Source organism: Melopsittacus undulatus, chromosome 3 (assembly GCF_012275295.1).
Source record: "Melopsittacus undulatus isolate bMelUnd1 chromosome 3, bMelUnd1.mat.Z, whole genome shotgun sequence".
NCBI lineage: Eukaryota > Metazoa > Chordata > Aves > Psittaciformes > Psittaculidae > Melopsittacus > Melopsittacus undulatus.
Genome location: NC_047529.1, coordinates 32,241,775 through 32,261,702, shown reverse-complemented (window position 1 = coordinate 32,261,702; position 19,928 = coordinate 32,241,775). Strand labels below are relative to the sequence as shown.

The window sequence follows — 19,928 nt, the reverse complement described above, 5'->3', positions numbered from 1 at the left end:
CTATTGGAAATGCAATGGCACAAGATTAGAGGTTACAGAGTCACAGCTCCAGATGAATTCAAGGGACCTCATGAAGATCTGACACTCTGGAAAATAAACCTTTTTCTCTTCTGAATCCTGCAACAATTAAGACCAATTATGTACCTTTAATGAATGAGATGTGAACCAGAAAATTATAATGGTATATTATGCTTGGAAATATTTTAGTGGTTTAGATTTATGTGGACATAACAGACCAGCCTGACCATTCCTCTGCTGGCTCAGATATCCACAGCCTACTTCTACTGGCGGTGAATTCATTATTTATACAAAGAAGATTTGCACATGTAGGAAAAAGAGCCAATAGAATAAAGACAACTTCAGTTTACAAAAAAGTAATATTTATAAAGGTAATGATTAAAAATTTACCATTACTGGCCCGCTGCTTTATTGTTAGCATTTGTTCACCAGACAGCTTTGCTTTCTTCATTGCTGAAGTAGCTCTGGGGCATCCCGATAAACTGTGAACAGTAAGGAGCCTGTTAATTTTGATAAGTCATTGAAAATAAATCTTTAATCCAAACCTGTAATAAAAACAGTATCAAAGACAAGTTTATCTTCACTGCCTAGCACTGAAAGAGTGTGTTAGTCTAAAAAAAAGGACTTACTAGTACTGATTTCGTGGTTTTGATTCTTTCTTCCAAATTCTTTTTGTATGGATTGCTAACATAAAAGTCAGATATATCTTGTGAAACTATAAGCCTGGGAGCAACAGTCCAATTTTCTACAGACACAATGCTCTTATTAAAAACTCTTATTTTAAAACCAGTTACTGTGAAAATATTCCCCTTTGAATTTATATGTCCCTACCCTGAACTTCCACCCTTTTAAATTCAAATGTTCAAACATGGAACTGAATGCTGAGAGAAGGGGGCATGAGCTATCTTCCACATCCAAATGGCTAACTCTTATAAACTATGCTTCTCTTTGTAAATATCACCTATTGAGCTTGCCAAATTGACCTTTTCTAAATTGTTTCTTAAAAAGAATGTAATTATGTGTTGTTTTTTGCTGAAGTCGAAGAAAAGTTATTGCTATAAAAATGACCTTGCCTTGATGAGGGATATATCTCTCTTATAATGTATATTTGTTACACTCATTGATGTAGACTCAGTTATCTCATCTCATGCCAAAATATTAAGCTTTTTAATTGCATCATAAAACCAGTTTGATAGCAAACGCAGGCCTAGCAGATTTCATTGTGAAAATAATAAATAATAAAAATACTGATCACTGTGCTATTTTATAAATAATTGTAATAACCAAACTATCTCCTTTTTCAAAATCTTGACATTAATGTAGTTGCACTATTACAGGTAAGAGAAAATACATATTCAAAAATTTAATGATGGAAAAGTATAGTCTTATTCTGAGCAAGCTTTTGCAGTGAAAGGAATTTTACTGAAAAAAAACTGGCTAAAAAATTCCCTATTGCTTCAACATTTAAGGTTTATAGCCACTGAAACTGATTGTCACATACTTCTTATTGCATACAGTCATATTAATGTTTCCTCTTCAGAACCAAAGGCAGACTTTTTTACCACTTTTAATTGTGCAAATCAAATTCAAAGCTAATAATAAAATAATCTTTGTAATGTGGAAAAAGTTCCTTGGAAATGTACTATCTTTGATTAAAAACATTTATTTAAGTAAAGACCCAACTGTCTACTAAATAAAGTGCTCTAATTTAACTATAATGTTTAATTATTGAAAATGTCTCTCTGAAAAACCTGGGCTACTATTATCAAGTGCAGCTATCCAAAAAATGAAACTCTACCCAGAAAAAAACAACTGAAAAAACCTTTTCTTTTCTCAGCAAATGAATTAATGTTCAATATTTTACACAGCTCTGTTACTGAGAAGACATATAATAAAACAATACCAGTGGGGGTTGGAACTAGATGATCTTAAGGTTCTTTCCAACCCTAACTATTCTATGATTCTATGATACTAAATTGAGCGATCTAGTAGCTTTTCACTGTAACCTAGGTGGTAGGATATCATATTACTGCTCCAAGATCTGCTATTGACTCACTGTGTAATGTTAAAAAACTTTTCTTGAAGTGTCAAAGGGAGCCTTGAGGAAGATTAAGGAGGAGTGGATCACTATTTGGGTAAAAAAAATCTTTTGCACAGGGAAAGGAATGGAAGATAAGAGCATATGCAAGGTTTCTGCATATTTTAATTGACTTAATTTTTGTATCCTTTTAATTGATTTAATGAATTCCCTCATATTTTGGCCTCTCTTTTTCAGAAGTTACCATCACTGGACATTGTAACAGCTGTGATAGTTTACTCTCATCTTGGTCTGCAGCCCTTTACTCTCTTAAAGTTTTGACTGATGACAACTTACAGAATTCCTCAAAATAAAATTATCCCTCAAAGAGCCTATAAGTATAGTATTTAAACTCTAAACAGACAATAAGAACTGTGCACTTGAAAATGTGAAAGAATAAAAAGAATAGCTGGAGAATGAAGTTGCTAAGCCACTGGCCATCATATTTGAAAAATCATGGCAGACAAGTGAAGTTCCCGATGACTGGAAAAAGGGAAATATAACCCCCATTTTCAAGAAGGGGAAAATGGATGACCCAGGGAATTACAGACCTGTCAGTCTCACCTCTGTGCCTGGCAAAATCTGGGAGCAGATTATCTTGGAAGGCAAGCTAAGGCACATGAAAAACAACCAGGTGCTTGGTGACAGCCAGCATGGCTTCACAAAGGGGAAACCCTGCCTGACCAATTTGGTGGCCTTCTATGACGGGGCTACAAAAGTGATGGACAGGGGTGGAGCAGTTGACGTCATCTACCTGGACTTGTGCAAAGTGTTCGACACTGTCCCACATGACATCCTCTTTTTTAAATTGGAGAGACATCAGTTTGATAGGTGGACCACTCTGTGGACAAAGAACTGGCTGGATGGTCGCACTCAAAGAGTTGTGGTCAACGGTTCAATGTCTGGCTGGAGACCAGTAACGAGTGGTGTCCCTCAGGGATTGGTGTTGGGACCGGTCTTGTTTAATATCTTTGTCGGTGACATGGACAATGGAATTGAGTGTGCCCTCAGCAAGTTTGCCGATGACACCAAGCTGTGTGGTTCCGTTGATACGCTGAAGGGAATGAATGCCATTCAGAGGGACCTTGACACACTTGTGAGGTGGGCTGATGCCAACCTCATGAGTTTAACCATGCCAAGTGCAAGGTCCTACACCTGGGTCGGAGCAATCCTAGGCACAGCTACAGGTTGGGCAAAAAGGAAATTCATTGTAGTCCTGCGGAGAAGGACTTGGTCAATCAATGAGAAAATGAACATGAGCTGGCTTCAGTGTGCACTCACAGCTCAGAAAGCCACGTGTATCAAAAGGAGCGTGACCAGCAAGTTGAAGGACGTGATCCTGTCCCTCTACTCTGCTTTCGTGAGACCTCACTTGGAGTATTGCGTGCACTTCTGGTGTCCTCAACATAAAAAGGACATGGAACTGTTGGAACAAGTGCAGAGGAGGGCCACGAGGATGATCAGGGGACTGGAGCACCTCCCATATGAAGACAGGCTGAGAAAGTTGGGGCTGTTCAGCCTGGAGAAGAGAAGGCTGCGTGGAGACCTCATAGCAGCCTTCCAGTATTTGAAGGGAGGCTTATAAAAGTGCTGATGAGGGACTCTTCATTAGGGACTGTAATGACAGGACAAGGGGGAGTGGGTTAAAACTTAAATGGAGGAAGTTTAGATTGGATATAAGGAGGAAGTTCTTTACTGTGAGTGTGGTGACGCACTGGAATGGGTTGCCCAGGGAAGTTGTGAATGCTCCATCCCTGGTGGTGCTCAAGGCCAGGTTGGAGAGAGCCTTGGGTGACCCTGCCATGGCAGTCCTTGCCCATGGAAGAGGGGTTGGAACTAGATGATCTTAAGGTCCTTTCCAACCCTAACTATTCTATGATTCTGTAGGAAAACAAACAAACAAAAAAAAAAGAATTATGTTCACAAGCATAAGAAATGTAGTGTAAGATTCACTGTGCCTACATCCAAATTTTGGTATCAAAAACCCAGTCTTACTCCCAGGCCATGGTTATTTATGTACATCCAGTTTTCAGGACTGCCTAAACCTGTAGGTATCTTCGAAGCTTGTCTGAAAGGCTACCTCTCTACTAGTATATTCATCATGCTCCAAAACACACTCTCGCCCTGAGGCTCCAGGTACAGTGTCCCATGTTTGCACTACTTTACAAAATAGAGTGGTCATAATCTGGTTGCCTTACAGAAACTGCCTCTGGCTCATGCTATCTCCATCAGAAAGATACCTATTTGAAGGGTAAGCACTTATACATTACTTATATCTGTGCTGCAGTTTGGTCATTCTAGTACCAGAAGTCCTCTGCCTAAACTAGAAACAGAAGATCTGGGTCCTGTGCTTTGCTCCTGCAGCAGGAATGATTGGAAAGTTTTTTTGCATGGATTATCTACCTTCTTCCAGAGGCAACTAGATGAGTCATGAGTTAGTGAGAGGAAAGGTAAAGGGCTGCCTATTTTGGGATCTACTAGTGAGGATGTGGAAGGTTTTCACATCCTGTAACCAGGTTAGTTTTGTTCTTCCCACTGGTGATCTAATACAACATGCACAGACAGAGGAGGGCTTTCTTTCCATGCAACTGCATGCTCACATCACAAGCTTCCTCTTACTGCTTTCCTGCCCCTCATGGCTTTAACATATGCATTAGATACCACTATGACTACCTTATATTGCTATGCATCTCTCCTTAGAGAAAGTTATAAACAAACAGAAGTTCTCAACTTTTCCTGTGGCTTTACGCAATTTAAGAGAGCATTCAAAACTCCCAGAGGTACTAACTTCCACACAGAGATGCCAGAGCCATACCATGCTATCATCTTCCTCTATAGATCTTTACCAGCAAATGGGCCTCTCTCTCTTAATTTTATATTGTATTGTAACGCTCACTTTGCTGAACCAGGCACTTACAATTTCAATGAAGCAGATACTAAACTAGTAATCTAAATTAGAGGATTGAGTTCTACCACAGTTTATTTAACTTAGCTAAATTCTTCAGGAATGAATAAAACAAAGATAGCAATATGTATTCTTTATGACCAGCTCTGTTCTTAATTATCTAAAAATACCTTAAATAATATAAAAAGTAAATTAGAACTTTTTGGATAAGCTTCTAATCTGTAAGGAAATTCCTTGACTACATTATTTCTCCTGAAGGTAACTGCTTTTCTCTAAGTCAAGAACAACCAAAACAGGGCATATAGGAAGATAAGATGAAAATCAGGGCTAAGTTGGACAAAGGCTGAACCTCATGGAGCTGTAGAGTTAACCAAAAAGCTTGACTTGAGATACCAGTAAGGCTGAGAATGACTTGAGTGTTCTAGAAGACTGGAATTTAGAAGGAGACAGAAGACAAAAAGGAGTAGGTATGATTTTATTTGTCTCAAATATCTTGAGAATATATTTGTTTTCCTATGACTGGCAAACAAAAAAGCATAAAAGAAAGCCATTTCAGTGCTTTAAGAAGTAAGCAAAATATGCTTTAAGCTTCTCAAAACCCAAAAAAAGACCAAGAGAAACATGCTAGCTAGTACTTTTGATATGGATAATACTTATATTCCTATCAAGTTTAAAGCCTTTATAGTTGATGTCTGTCATAAACTTCCTGTTAGAAGTGGAATTAGAGTGTAATCTTGCTTTGGTTGTTTTTTTTATATTTTAACAAACCTTACACTTACTTTTACAGAAACATGGAATTCTGCAGCTTATTCATTCCAGCAAAGAACTAGCAAAATTAATCACAGTTATCGCAATTGCTACTGCCATTATTCTTATACACATGAGAAATCATGCAAAAGAAAATATAAAAATAGTTGAGTATTCTTTCCATAATAAAAAGTGAATAAGGCTTGCTACATTGCTGGGGGTACTGCTGTAATACAGTATAGAAGTACTAAGCCACCATTCATCTCTGTCAGGTTTTGGATGCCACAGGGCTTGAAGCTACAGCATCTTGATGGGATTGTGAGAAGCACCAATACCCAACTCCTGGTTCCCTTTGAGTTCCTGAATCATCAGGAACAATGAGCTCCTGCTGCCACAGAGACAAGGTATCAACAGCCACCTGATCATTAACATCTTATCTTTTTGAGATTTAATGTGTCCTGGCTCTCAATCAGTTTCTACTGTGAAGCTTAATCTGTAATTTTTAGAAATAAAATAATGATCTGGTACATCAGCCTTGAAAGCAAACCTCTGCTATAATTTACAAAATACTATGAAAAATGAATTAAACTGTTAGATTAAAGTGATCTAGGGTCAGATCATGCAAACCTCCTGTATGGTATGTGGTGAAATTTGAGGTTTCAGTTTTTGCTGGTCGGCAAAACACCGTAACACAATATTTATATTGGAAACATGCTTTTGTTGGGCATGGGGGGTAAATGGAGCAGTGAATGGCTGGGACCTGTCATGCAGCTTTGCTTTGCATGGCACAGCACTGACCATTCGGAAGACATTTCTACACACTATGCACCTGTAGGACTGCCAGGTAGAAAGGGTGACTGTCTAGGTTTTATGCCATGAAGTTCAACCTGCATTAATCAGGCTTTTTTTACAGTTAGACTTTATAAATGGAGGCATGCGGAGCTTAAGTGCTAGTACCTGTGTGAACTCTGAAAAAAGGAACATCCATATGTACACTTATATCTTACTCAACTTCCCTGAAGAGTAGTCACTAACAGAAACCCAGTCATCTAGAAAGTATGCAGAAAGATTATATATGCACAAATCAAGATAAAACTATATGGTGATTGCATCTGTTTAGAGTTGAACACAACATAAAAAAAGAATTTTCTTTCTTGTTTAGGACTGTGGTTACATTACTGCAACCTATGGCTTGCCACATATTCAGTGGATTTAGAAAATAAGTGAATTTGGTCCCAAAATAAAAGGAAAATCAGTGGGGAAAAAGTTTGAAAGGGATATTTAGCTAGTGTTTAATGCACATTTACCAAGAAATTTCATTTAAAAAAATAAATGTGGGCTAAAATCCTGAACTGCTTCAAGAATGTAATTGGACTGTCTTCACAGATGCAAACAAGAGAGGCCACCATAGTGGAGAATCATTGATCAAGTGAAACAATTGTCTGGGTAACTGATTTTAGTTATCTGGGTTCTAGCTGTGCTTGTTAAATACATTTTTTGCCTTAGCAGACAGATGCAGCCTGGTCCCTCTTGAAGCTGAAGGAATTGTACTTGTTTTATCAAGTGAAGAAAACATTTTCCAAGCAGAGAAGTAGGAAAGTGGGAAAGGAGAAGACAAAGATCGAATGAAATGCAACTTTTATATTTGGTATGTGGTGCTGAAGTTTAAACGAAAGAAAGAACTGGATGTAAAGAAACCAGAGCCTCAACCTGGAGTAACCAAAAATCATCCTGAGGGCCAACTTCATGAAAACTGCAAGATGTTTATAGGTTCACTACCTCAGTGATTTTTCAAAAAAGTTAATAATACAAAACACTTTTCCAGTTCATTAAAAATAACATTGCCCATAGACTAGAGGAAGGAACAACTCATATTCAAGGGACCTTTTATGAGTAGAGACAAACTGAGAACACGCCCCAGATGTAAAACTTCTGAAATTCAGGGAAATACAGATCACAGTGAAAACCACTGGTTTATTTTGTTAATGGATAAACCCTTGCTTTTATGACTAAGCTCCCGAGCTATTTAGTAATGTTTGAAGTTCAAGTTAAGAGATCAAACTCATTGATCAAAGTAGCCCTTTCCTTGGTTTAATATTAAATCCACGAATCATTTATTTTTTCTATGTTGAAGGGTATCAGCTTTAGAGATTTCCTTATTCTCAAGAGTAAATTCTGCTACACACCTCAAAGAATGAAATACTCTATGCACAACTCCAGAAGAGATAAAAGGAACCCTCCATATCCCAGCACTCAGTTTTATTTACATTCAAGGGTGACTGGCTTTTCCCCAGCTTCTTACTGAGCTGTGAGTTGAAGGAGAGAGGTTTTGCAAACAAGCCAGTTTTGTTTGCACGGAGATTGCTGCCACTCACAGAGGAATCTCCCCTCCTCTCCACTGGCCACACAACCCTGACTGCCTTTGTGCAGTGTTAGGAAAAAATAATCTGTTCAGCTCAATTTAAGAATAACTCTGATTAATGTGGCCCTTTTTAGGTCCTGTTCCCTGGCTAAAAATTTTTTTACAACACACCTGATTACTGGTGATGAAGATCTTTCACTTAAATTTTCAATCAGGAGGGAAACCTAAGTTAAGAAGTCTGAAAGCTTGATGTAACATGGAAAATGGCAGCTCCTAATCCAAGTTGCTTTCCAAAGCTGATGAGAGAGGTATATGAGATTTTACTGAGTTTAAATAAAACTTTACATTGGCTCCAGAACTAAGAAAAATTAAAACACTCCCCAAGTGTCCATGAAAGAAATAGAGCCGTTAAGATTAAACCAAAATGTAAGCTTTTCACAATTATTTTAATATCTGATAATTGTTTAAAAAAAAAACACTTTTAGGAAAAAAATACTTTCTTATTTTAGAAGATTAAACTAGCATTAAAATCTGGTTAGTAAAGCACCAAATTGATAATGATATAGAGTGAATGGCCATGATGCACAGAAGACAAGAGGGTCTTTGGTTTTAATTGAAGATTTAAAAGGTAAAATAGTGTTATAGCTCAATTATGCCCATCCCTCATAACAAAAGAACAAAAGAAGCTTCAGGTAAGAAAAAAACAAAACCAGAAATTATGGAGAACTGTAAACATGGCCATGCTGAGAGATAAGGCTCTGAGAGCAGACTCTATTTTAAAGGAATCCCCATGGGACATAAATACACACCAGAAAAAGGATTAATGAATCTTGAGATGCTGGCACAGTAAAGCACTGCTAAAGTTCCCATCAGCTGAGCACAGTAGTCCTGTGGCAAATGTTGTTAAAGTTGCTTAGTCAGCAAAGAGGCTCTGTGGGTGGGCTTCTCACATGTGCTAATTAGCTCTAACCTGTATCATCTCTAAACAGGGGAAGAGATTTATCTCTTGACTAAAATCTCTTATTTATTCTTTGGTGAATGAGGAAGCATTGCAGCACAATACACAAAGTATAGGTGACTGTAGCATTAAATTACAGCGAAGGAGTGTGCACTCAATGGGGCAATGCTGAGTGCCACAGGAGCTGGAGGCTGGCCACTGCAAAATCTACCAGCACCTCTCCTGTCTTGTGACTGCACACAACAATGCAGATGACCTGAAGATCACTGGATTTACTGGTCAGTTAAATATGGTATGTATCGTGAGGGAGAAAACAGGCCGAGGCTTCCCTGTGTATAAATTAGTAAGGTGTATTTCTAGCTGCATACCTCTGGTTAGTGCTCTTAGGCAGCTCAGAATTTCAAGTGATCTGTTTAGTGACCAAGCCCAGTCCACTTAAGTACTTAAAATGAAGCACAGTTTGCCTAGGCACTTGTATAGACAGCAGACAGGGAAAGGTACTTTAAGGAGAAAATTCATCCCACCTGAAATCTAAAAAGCCATCCAGTCATCTCTGCATTTTTATGGGCTAAGTCTGTAATGAGGACAAACAGGCTTATAACCAGACAGCTTCTGTTAAGTGCTTGAAATCAAGGAGATGTCACATTGCAAGCACCTGTGGAAGTTCCTATCTGCTGTCATCTGTCAGGTCTGCCTGGTAAAACTATTTTTCTTGTTTATATGGTGCAGTCTGCTTTTCCTAATATGAATTTCATATTATTTTCTCTTTGACTTTCCCAAGGTAAATCTCTTAAGTCTTTTTAGATTAGCTCTCTGTTAGGAGCCTTCCAGTTTAATAGACTGTACATCTGATTAAAATGCTATTCCATCTTTTTTCCAGCTTGTAATGAAAAAAGCTGGCAGAGCTACCCACAGTCAAAGGGTCTAACTGTTTCAATAACCAGGCTCTGCATTTAGTTAATTCTGCCCTTTACCAAATTTTAACTGAACTGGCTGAAATCTTCCATAGCACGTGTCTGGCCAGGTTAGTTTTTTCCAAACATCACAAGAAAAAAAAATTCCCTTTCTTTGAATATATTTGTTTATCATTGTTTTGTCTATGTATCTTGTTTTCTTCATACTTCATACATAGGAGAAAAACAAAAGCCCAAATAATTCACTGAATATCTCTAATTGTCCATGAATTGGAGCACGACTTGACATTTCACGGGATATTGCTCTGAGTTTAGAGATTCATTCTGCTGTCTTCATGCAAACAAATGTGGGTTTGTTAGAGTTATAAGCCTCTGACAGACTTGGACACACTCAGATGTGAGTTTGTATTTAGCTGCCAGACCCTCCATGTACTTTGTGTATATGACAATTGGGAGCACCTTCTCTGCCATCAGCCCCATTCAGGGATGCAGGGCCAGGAGCAGAAGGCTGCTTGCTGTAAGCATCACCAGTGAGATCACCTGTCCTGTTCTGCCACCACTCAGGAGAAGCTACTTGCGGGCCAGCTATCTCAAATGCTGAGGACTGAGAAGTGGAGAAGAGGTGAGACTACACAGGAGTCATAGGAACAGGAAGGGAAAAGGGACAGCACAAATGCATTAGGAGAGGTGGAGAATGGAAAGAGGAAGGTGTTGAAAATCCATTCATAAAGACTCTTTTCCCTTGAACTTATGGGTCAACACAAAATTCCTAAAGTAAAAAAAATCCTTTGTACTGCAGGGATCCACTTCACAGATCTTAGTTTAATACTTTTCTTCTCTATGTATATTATTACATACTCTCCTTGCCTTCTTGGAAATGTCAGCACATTTGCATGTCTGTCATCTTTCAATAATGCCACCATGATGACACTTTGTCATTGTCAGCTGTAATTACTGTTAAATGCAGTGAGTTTGGTTAGTTCTTCTATCCTCTTAACATTGTATGACTTTGTCCTGCTGAATTGTAACATAGAAAAAAATAAGAGGTGGGAAACAGCAAAATGAATCAATGACAGGATGGGGACAGGAACATTAAAACCAAACAAACACTCTCTACAACTTTAAAAAACCTACCAGGGAAAATGTGAAACAATAAGTATTAGGAGTGAATTAATTTTGACTGAAATATGGCTCTCTGTCAACTTACTGTAGCAACAAATAAAACAAAGGACAAGACTTGACAGTAGACCTGGCTGGAAATAAATGCAATCAAATGATTTAATGAGTTGCATATTGGAAGTTTCTTAAAAATATGAAGTTTAGCAGTATTTATGTTTCATAAATAAATAAATGGAAGAACAAGAAAAATTTTATCTCTGCGAAGTTTTTTCCATTTTCAATGTTATCTTCAGTATAGCATAGGAACACCTTTCAAAAGTGCTTTTTAATCTTTGACTCCCTACATGTATAATTACAAATTCCTCATAAACACGGTATTTTGGAAGTTTAGAGCATCCTGAGAATTCATCTGGCAATTTAGATTCTTTGTGTTTTAAAGGATGCTTGCAATTTGCCTTAACTGCAAACTTCTGAATCTGCTCAAAACCAAACGAGAAGCGTACCGGAGATGAAAAGCTGACAAATACCTGTTGAGAACTACAAGGGCACTGTCAGGCTGATGCAGACACAGGCCCACCATCAGTGAAGAAAGGGTTGATAGGTGAACTATTAAAGCAGTGTGACCCCTACAAACTGATGGTCCGCAACAATAACGACCCAAAGGTATTAAAAGAGCTGGCTGATGTCATTGCGGGGCTGCTCCCCATAATCTTTGAGAAGCTGTGGGGAGTGGGGGACATCCCAGGAGACTGGAAGAAGGCAAGTATCACTCCCATCCACAGGGGCTGAAAGGAGGATCCAGGAAATTACAGGCACTTCAGTCTGGGAAGATTATGAAGGTAATCGTCCTGGGGGATATCTCAAGGCAAATAAAGCACATGATTGGGAAAAGTCAGCATGGATTCACAAGGAGCAAATCGCGCTCAAGAAATCTGATCATCTTCTATGACAAAGTAACCTACTTGGTTGATGTGGGGCAAGCAGTGGACATTGTCTACTTGAATTTCTCCAAGGCTTTCAAGGTGTTTTCTCACAGCCTTCTCTTAGAGAAACTGATGCATTATGACCTTGACTAGTGTTCTGTGCAGTGGATGAGGCTGTGACCTGTCACTGTTGGGGTCCTCCACGGATCAATATTGGGCCCAGTGCTGTTTAGCATCTTCATAAATGATCTGGAAGATGGGATAGTGCTCTCTGATGAAGTTTGGTGATGATACCAAACCATGTGGAGAAGAAGACACTTTGGAAGGAAGATTCACCTTGCAGGATAACTTGGAAGGAAGAGTGGGCCAATGAGAAACTTAGGAAGTTCAACAAAGACAAGTGTTGCACAACAAATACAAGTCTTGTACAACAAAAACAAGTCTTGCACCTGCAAAAACATAATCCAGGAGTGCAGCACAGGCTGAGATCTACCTGTCTGGGAAGCAGCTCTGTGGAAAACTCCCTGGGGGTCCTGGAGGACAACAAGCTCTGTATGAATGGACAGTGTGCTGCTGTGGGAAAGCAAGACAACAGGATGCTGGGTTACATTAACTGTGGTGTCACCAGAAGAGATACAGAAGTCACTATCCACTCTACTAAGCACATGTCAGACCATACCTGGAATACTGTGCTCAGTTTTGCTCCCCACTACACAAAGAAGATGTGGACAGACTGGAGAGGGTCCAGAAAGGGCTACAAAGATGATCAAAGGACTGGATGCCTGCCATATGACAAAAGGCTGAGAGAACTTTCTTTCTTCAGTCTTGAGAAAAGGCAGCTCAGGAAAACATGGAAAACACAAGGATTAATGGGTGCAAGCATAACTTTACAGTATATTTTCAGGTTTTTAATAAAGTTTCTAAGTTTTTTTCTCTTGGCATTTATTTGCAGATATCAGATTTTTTTTCTTTAATTCTGTTTTATTTTATGTAAGCTTCCTATCTTGCTGAAAAGCTGACACCTGCTAGGAACTGATTGCCTCCATCTAAATTCTGGGCACTTTTATTTCTCTATGAACTGAAAGGAGTAGCTGGCATTTAGTATCTCAGACAAATTAGTTTAATATAAGTCCTGCTGTCTTATCTATAGGCCTCATACAATGCTCTGTCAACACAAAGGTTATTTCAGGTCCAAGAGTGCAGGACTGATTTTGCTCAAATAACAGAGTTTGCAAGCCTATATACAAAACATAAAAATGAGAATAATCTGAGGCTTTCTCATGTCCTACGTAACCATAGAGCTAATGTCTTAAAGACTCAATCATTGAACCATTGCTAAGTAATTTTATTTTTTTAAATGCTGAAGCTGTGAAATGCTGATGCTAAGAGAGGATGTGACTTCAGGCAAATGAAGATTGAAAGCTCTACAATAATTTAGGAGCAAATTTGCACCACTATGACATGCTTGCAAATGCAAAGCAGCTGGATTATAGAGCTACTGCCCCTTTGTCACTCTGCCTGTCAACACCCATCCCAGATAACCCTGGGGTGAGATGCTGTTTTATGGACAATGGTCTGAGCTGCAGCCTTGAACACCAGTAGGTTTGACCATAGGCAGCACCTGCAAAAACTTCCCTTCAGGAACTGAGTTTGATGACACAGGTATTTTAGACAGTTATCTATTTCTAGCAAAGCATATTTAATGAGAAGAAGGATCTGCACATTAAAAATCTACATCTCCATTCTTCTTCCTTCACATCTGTCATCTCCTGAATGCTTTGAGACTTTGGGAAATAGAGGTTTTCTGAGGATCTGTGCGAGTACTGGAACCTGCCTGCTTCTAGCAAGCAGCTGCAGAGGGCAGCTCCTGCTTTGAGTTTGTATCTTTTTATCTTTTAATCTTTTCCTAATCCGCCTGTTCCCAGTGTTAGCAATGCATCTGTGCAGCTCAGAGCTGTGACCAACCTACAATTTTTGTAGGAAACAACACTGGCAGTGCTCCTTCACCTCAGGACATACACGTAAGGAGATGACTGAACTGAGTGCACTGCTATTATCTTCCTGCAGGCCTTCTGAGAGCTTTACCATTAACTAAGCCTTCCTATGCATAAAGTGGATAGCCCATAACTGTCATATACAACCATTTTTCATGACCACCTCACAATTTCTGCATACATTCCTTCAGAAGGGAAAATGCACTGGATTATGTCCATTACTTCCAGCACTTCTAGACATTTTGCAGACAGTGGCATGCCCCTGCTGCGCAAATACAAGTCATATTCTATGAGCTTGTTTAAAGATCTTGGAGTCCCATTGTCCTCAGTGAGGGTACAGGCACACTATAGAAAAATTCCCTTTCTTCACATGTTTATCTCTGTTTAGCACTAGCATGTAAATGGGGAAAATACCTATAATTTGTTCATCTCTTGTATACTATAGCTCTACTAGCTTATGGTTTTGTACTATTTTTGGCTGGGATAGAGTTAATATTCTTCATAGAAGCTAGTATGGTGGTATGTTTTCTGTTTGTATTGAAAACAGTGTTGATCACACAGGGATGTTTTAGTTACTGCTGAACAGTGGTTACACAGAGTAAAGGTCTTTTCTGCTCCTCACCCCACTCCACCAGTGAGCAGGCTGCAGGTACACAAGAAGCTGGGAGGGGACACAGCCAGGACAGCTGACCCAAACTGACCCAAGGGATATCCCAGACCATATAGCATTATGCTCAGCAATAAAAGCCGGGGGGAAGATGAAGAAAGGAGGGAACATCCAGAGATGCAGTGTCTCCCCAAGTAACAGTTACATGTGATAGAGCCCTACTTTCCTGGAGATGGCTGAACACCTGCCTGTCAATAGGAAGTGGTGAACAGATTCCTTGTTTTGCTTTGCTTGCAAGTGTGGCTTGTGCTCTACCTATTAAGCTGTCTTTCCTTCAACCCATGAATTTTTTCAGTTTAACCCTTCTGATTTTCTCCTGCATCCTGCTGGGAGTGAGTGAGAGAGCAGCTGTATGGCGTTGAGCTCCCTACTGGGGTTAAACCACAACAATTTTTCATACTAAAGGAATTAAAAAACTAATTACTGTGTTTGAAATGGGCTGATTTAAATAAAAGTGGGCAGGAAATGGGAGCAAGAACAGTGTTTTAGATCTGAAAAGGAACTGCTGCATGTAATTTCCACTGATGTCAACACATGCACATTTCCCATTCTGTACTAAGGAGCAGGGCTGCTAAATCCAAGTATATTCTGAGAAATTCCTACTGATCATGGTATTAGAAATTATGCCATCCAGAAAAATTGTCTCAAATCAAATATGAGGATGTAAGGCTCTGTTCAAGAACCAAACTGGAAAACTACAGTATACTAACAAATTTACATTTCATTATAACCTGTTTTATTTACCTGTCTACTGACTCCATGCTTACATGCCTTCCAATTCACTATCACATTGCTGATAGGCCACCTAATTTCACACTGGCCTCTCCTGGTAGCACAGGCTCCTTTCTGAAGTATAACACTCTTAATCCTATTCTTCAAGTCCCACCTCATAACCCTCTGTTGCCATTCTGTCCTATGCAAACTCCTTGACAAAATAGAACTATTAATAGGAAATTTTGCAGACAGGCATGACAAACATTAAAAATCGAGAAACCTTTACTGGTGCCTTTTTTATAGAGTAGGATTCAAAATTTACTGAAATTTATTACTTTTTCCATCATCTATTTACTTTTGCTTCAGACTTCGGAAGCATATATGTACAAATATGCACATATTTAAATCCCAGACTATGTGATACCAATTGGAGCAGGTTTTTTATGAAGTACTGATTTACCAGCCCTTGTGGATCATCTCCAGGGTCCATTGATATCAGTGGAATGACACCATGTGTACCAGGTGTAACAGGAGCTCTAAGAAAGCTTTGCCTCAGAAAACTCAATATATATACATATATATTTAATTAATTCAACAGTTGGCATAATTTTCACAAGGCAGTCTGCCGTTCTAGTTTCCAGAGTATTACAGCTGCTTGGATAATAGCATACTAACAGCTGTCTACAAATGGCATATAAAATACAAAATATGCCATTTGTAGACAGCTGTAGAATATAAAAATCCCAACACATTAAGGACAGCTACCCATGTAATTACTGCATATGTTTATATAAGTCTGCTGATAGAAAAATATTTGTATTGAGGAAGAAAAATCACCTATTAGGAGAGAAGTAAAGCCAAAGACTTTTAACTCCTACTCTCCTAGGAGCTTTTACTGACTCAGTTAATGGTCATAGCCCTGCTTTTTCACCACCCATGCTGAACACAGATACCTGAAAAAGTCTCTACATAAGTCTGGTCTCACTGTATAACTGTAATAGCATTGCTTCTTTGCAGAAGGAGGTATCTGAGATTTACAGCCATAGCTGCACAGCAAAATGTTCTTAGAGATAGAAGATGAGGCCACAGCCTATTAAAATAGATAGGTACACTAAAAGTGAAGAGATATTTCATCCTTAGGAAAGGAAATATATAGTCTGTAATTTAAGTGGGTTGAACTTCAGATTAGGACACCTAGGATTAAATGTCTGCGTGGGAATTAAATGTCAAAGCTGCCACAGAGCTCTGGAGCTCTGGGGCCCATTTATTTCAGAAGGCTAGCACCCTTTCAGGTCCCCTGGGAAGCATACTCAGCTCTCAGCTGTCATAATTAAAGAACTGGAGTGTCTCACAAACCTTCAATTGTTTTTGCCAACCCAGTATGGCCATCTTGCATGCCCTATGAACACTTCAATTTGCATAAAGTACCTATTTGTAGGCAGAGGAACCCTACTTCCCACTGGCAGTGACATTTAAGATATAATTCTGATTTAAGACATGTGTCTAATTCACTGAATAAAGTTAACAACTCTCTGGGATGTGTTGACTCTGTTGACTGGAAGAGGAGTAAATACATCTTGTTCAACTACAAGCAGATTCTTAAAGTAGATGAAATGTTCTGAACTTCAGTGCTAGGGGCAGACTGATTCAGTTGCCCATACACAGGTATAAAACATACCATTTGAGAAAACATATCACCAAGACTGACAAATATGACACAGGACCTACCTTTCTGAGCAACAGCTGGAGGCCATGTAAATTATCCTAAGGCATCTAAAATGGCTCAAAGCAGTTTTCTTTCTGTGAGCAAATGAACTAAGCCCTTTTAACAGCATCTTAATAATTACACAAGAATTAATCATACTTTTAAGATAATGTGGCTTGTTATTAATATTGCCATAGCTTATGGAAGCTTCAGAAAACTGTTAAACATCTTACCACTTAGAATAACAGTGCTTTGTTAGATACAATCAGTTAAGAAAGATAAGTTCTACTTCAGTCAGTCTTTTAAGCAACCATTCATCTTATGGTGCTCTCCTCTAACAAAAGACCTTTTTGCCCCAAGCCTAGTTTTATAAGTTAAATCTTTTACATGTTTAAGTTTCTACTTACAATAATTGTACCCAAGAAAGCAGATGGCTGCTCTGTAGCTAAATATCATATTTATGTTTCTCTCCTAATTTTCTCCTTGAAAATGTAAATATTATGTAAATATTCCTTAAAAGCAATCGCTCAGTAATTATATTGTACCTTTAAACTAAAGATAAAATAATTTCAAAACTTTAATGAGAGATCTCTATGAGCTAAATAATACTACATTATGAAGAAAGCTAAACTGAAATATGAACTAAAATATTAATATTTTACTGAAGGTCACAAATTTAAATCCATGTGTGGACATCTGCACAAATGGCCAGGGCTTTCTCATCTGTCTCTAAAACCTTTGGGAGCTGCAGGCTGTGTGATACAGTGGACCACTGATGACATGGACCAGAATCCCTTCATGATAGTCACCGTAAAAACACTGAGTAGAAAACCAGCTCTGAACCTAAACAATAAATAGGAACTATGTGCACAAAATCCAGAGAGGTTGCAGTAAGGGTAAGGCTTTTGATTTAAGCAATAACGGATTGTCAAAGAATCAAAGGAACAGTTACAGACAAGAGAAGGAATAAGAAGTACATATTTTACCTCTACATCTAGAACTAAGTACAAAACAAGATCAGGTTGGTTTAGTTAACTTAAGGGTATGGAAGTTCAACTTAGGTCTGCCTGGAGAAGGGTGACAAAATAGGCACATCGGTTTGACATATATGAAGTAACTGAGTTTTATATTAGTGGTTATATAATACAAGATTTGTTTTGGCATTGTAGTCATGCTCAAACTGAGATTCCCCCCTCAAAGCTCCAAGAACACCCTTGCTTTCTTCTAACCTAATATCTAAAATGGCAGCAAGATTTGTCCCTAATAGAATGGCCATGTTCTCTTCTTTAATTTCTTCAAAACTATGAAAAACGTTGTCACTGAAGTTCTCTTATTTTTGCTAAGTTTATAGAAAATTGGGTGTTATATTTCTTTTGTCAAATATGTGCATTCCATTGTTTTTCGTTAATCTGCTGTTTTCTACATATATTGTTTTGCGCAAACATTTTCATTACCAACTTATTAAAAGTACTCTGTTTTTATGGAACTGTTTCCTTAAATTCCTTCAGTTCCATGCTCTGTGAGAATTAACAATGTGTTTGACATGTCTGAAAATCAGGGCTATTCAGATGTATATTACAAAGTCTATCCTAATATAATTCATCCAAAGTCAATCAATAATGCAGTATAAATTTACAGTTATTGCCATTCACACTTTTTTCCCTAAAATTTTCTGTGCATTATAGATTCAGATTCAGGTCTGTATCTGCTAGGACTTGCATCCCCAAAATCACGTGTCTTGATTTCCAGTTATCTACAAATACATGTGGAAAGGTTATTTTTCAAAGTAATAATGAAATCCAAAAGGAACAGAGAAATGCCATGACAGAAAGCTGTATTTCAAATCTTGCTGACCTAGTTTAAATAATATGCATAAGTGAAAAATATAAGCCATAGTTACTCACCTACGATGAGTAAGAAAGCTACCACTGACATGTCCTGAGCCATCACATCCTGGGGTTGGACATGACATTCCTTCCGTCTTCACTGACTTCCAAGAGAACTGTGAGCCATTTAGGTACCCATCCTTTTGCCTTTTGGCAGCTAGTGGACACCCTGATGCACTGCGATGGGACGCATATTTTCCAGTTATATGACCCTGACCATCACAACCAGGAACTGGACATCTGGATAGCAGATAGATGAGATAAACTTTATTGTCTTGCCATCATATACCTGGTAGCTTCTACAACAAAGTCAAAATAAACCCGACATGAAAAGAAAAGAACAATCATGCACTGTGGTCTTAAAAATAGTTAAGATACCCTGTGGTGGGTAAAATTATAAGCAGAACTGTACTAATATGACAAAAATATACTCTTTGAAACACTAGGAGGGGGCTAACTGGTAGACAAAGTCACAGCTTTGTTGATTTTGTGAATGCAACAAAAGGACTGAGATATATATTTGAATTGCAGGTGTTCATTACAGTAAATATCACACTGGAAATGAAAAGTTGGCTACTGAGCTCCACTCAGCAGGGAAATTGCCCATAAAAACTCTATAAGCATAAAATCCTACTTAGTATAATCCTTAGTACATTTTATTTATGTGCATGGAATCTAAAGACTTGTCTGAAGTCATGAAAATGTTTTAACAGTTAAGTATGAAGTGATCATAACACCTCATCAGAAATGCTGAGCACTTTAACCACTCTCTGAATAGGAGGGATTATAACAAACTGTGTGTTACAGCCTAGAGAGATCAATGAAAGCAGTTCTGTGCTCATCGGATGTTTTTTCTTACTTGGGAATTCCCTCATATATTTCCCCTGTATACTTCTAAAAAACAAATGACCAGGATTAGAAAGTTAGAAGTTAGAATCT

General features: G+C 38.4%; 1 protein-coding gene across 7 annotated transcripts in view; it reads right to left on the bottom strand.

Annotated features, from left to right (window-relative positions):
- Nucleotides 1-19,928, bottom strand: part of MYT1L (myelin transcription factor 1 like) — a 128,509-nt gene that overhangs the window by 9,673 nt on the left and 98,908 nt on the right. For all 7 annotated transcript variants that reach the window (XM_034060520.1, XM_034060525.1, XM_034060522.1 and 4 more), the window contains exons 16-17: nucleotides 19,008-19,229; nucleotides 409-500 (exon numbers count right to left, since the gene is read on the bottom strand). In XM_034060520.1, coding sequence (XP_033916411.1) covers nucleotides 409-500; nucleotides 19,008-19,229 — 314 coding nt within the window. The remainder of the gene's footprint in view (nucleotides 1-408; nucleotides 501-19,007; nucleotides 19,230-19,928) is intronic.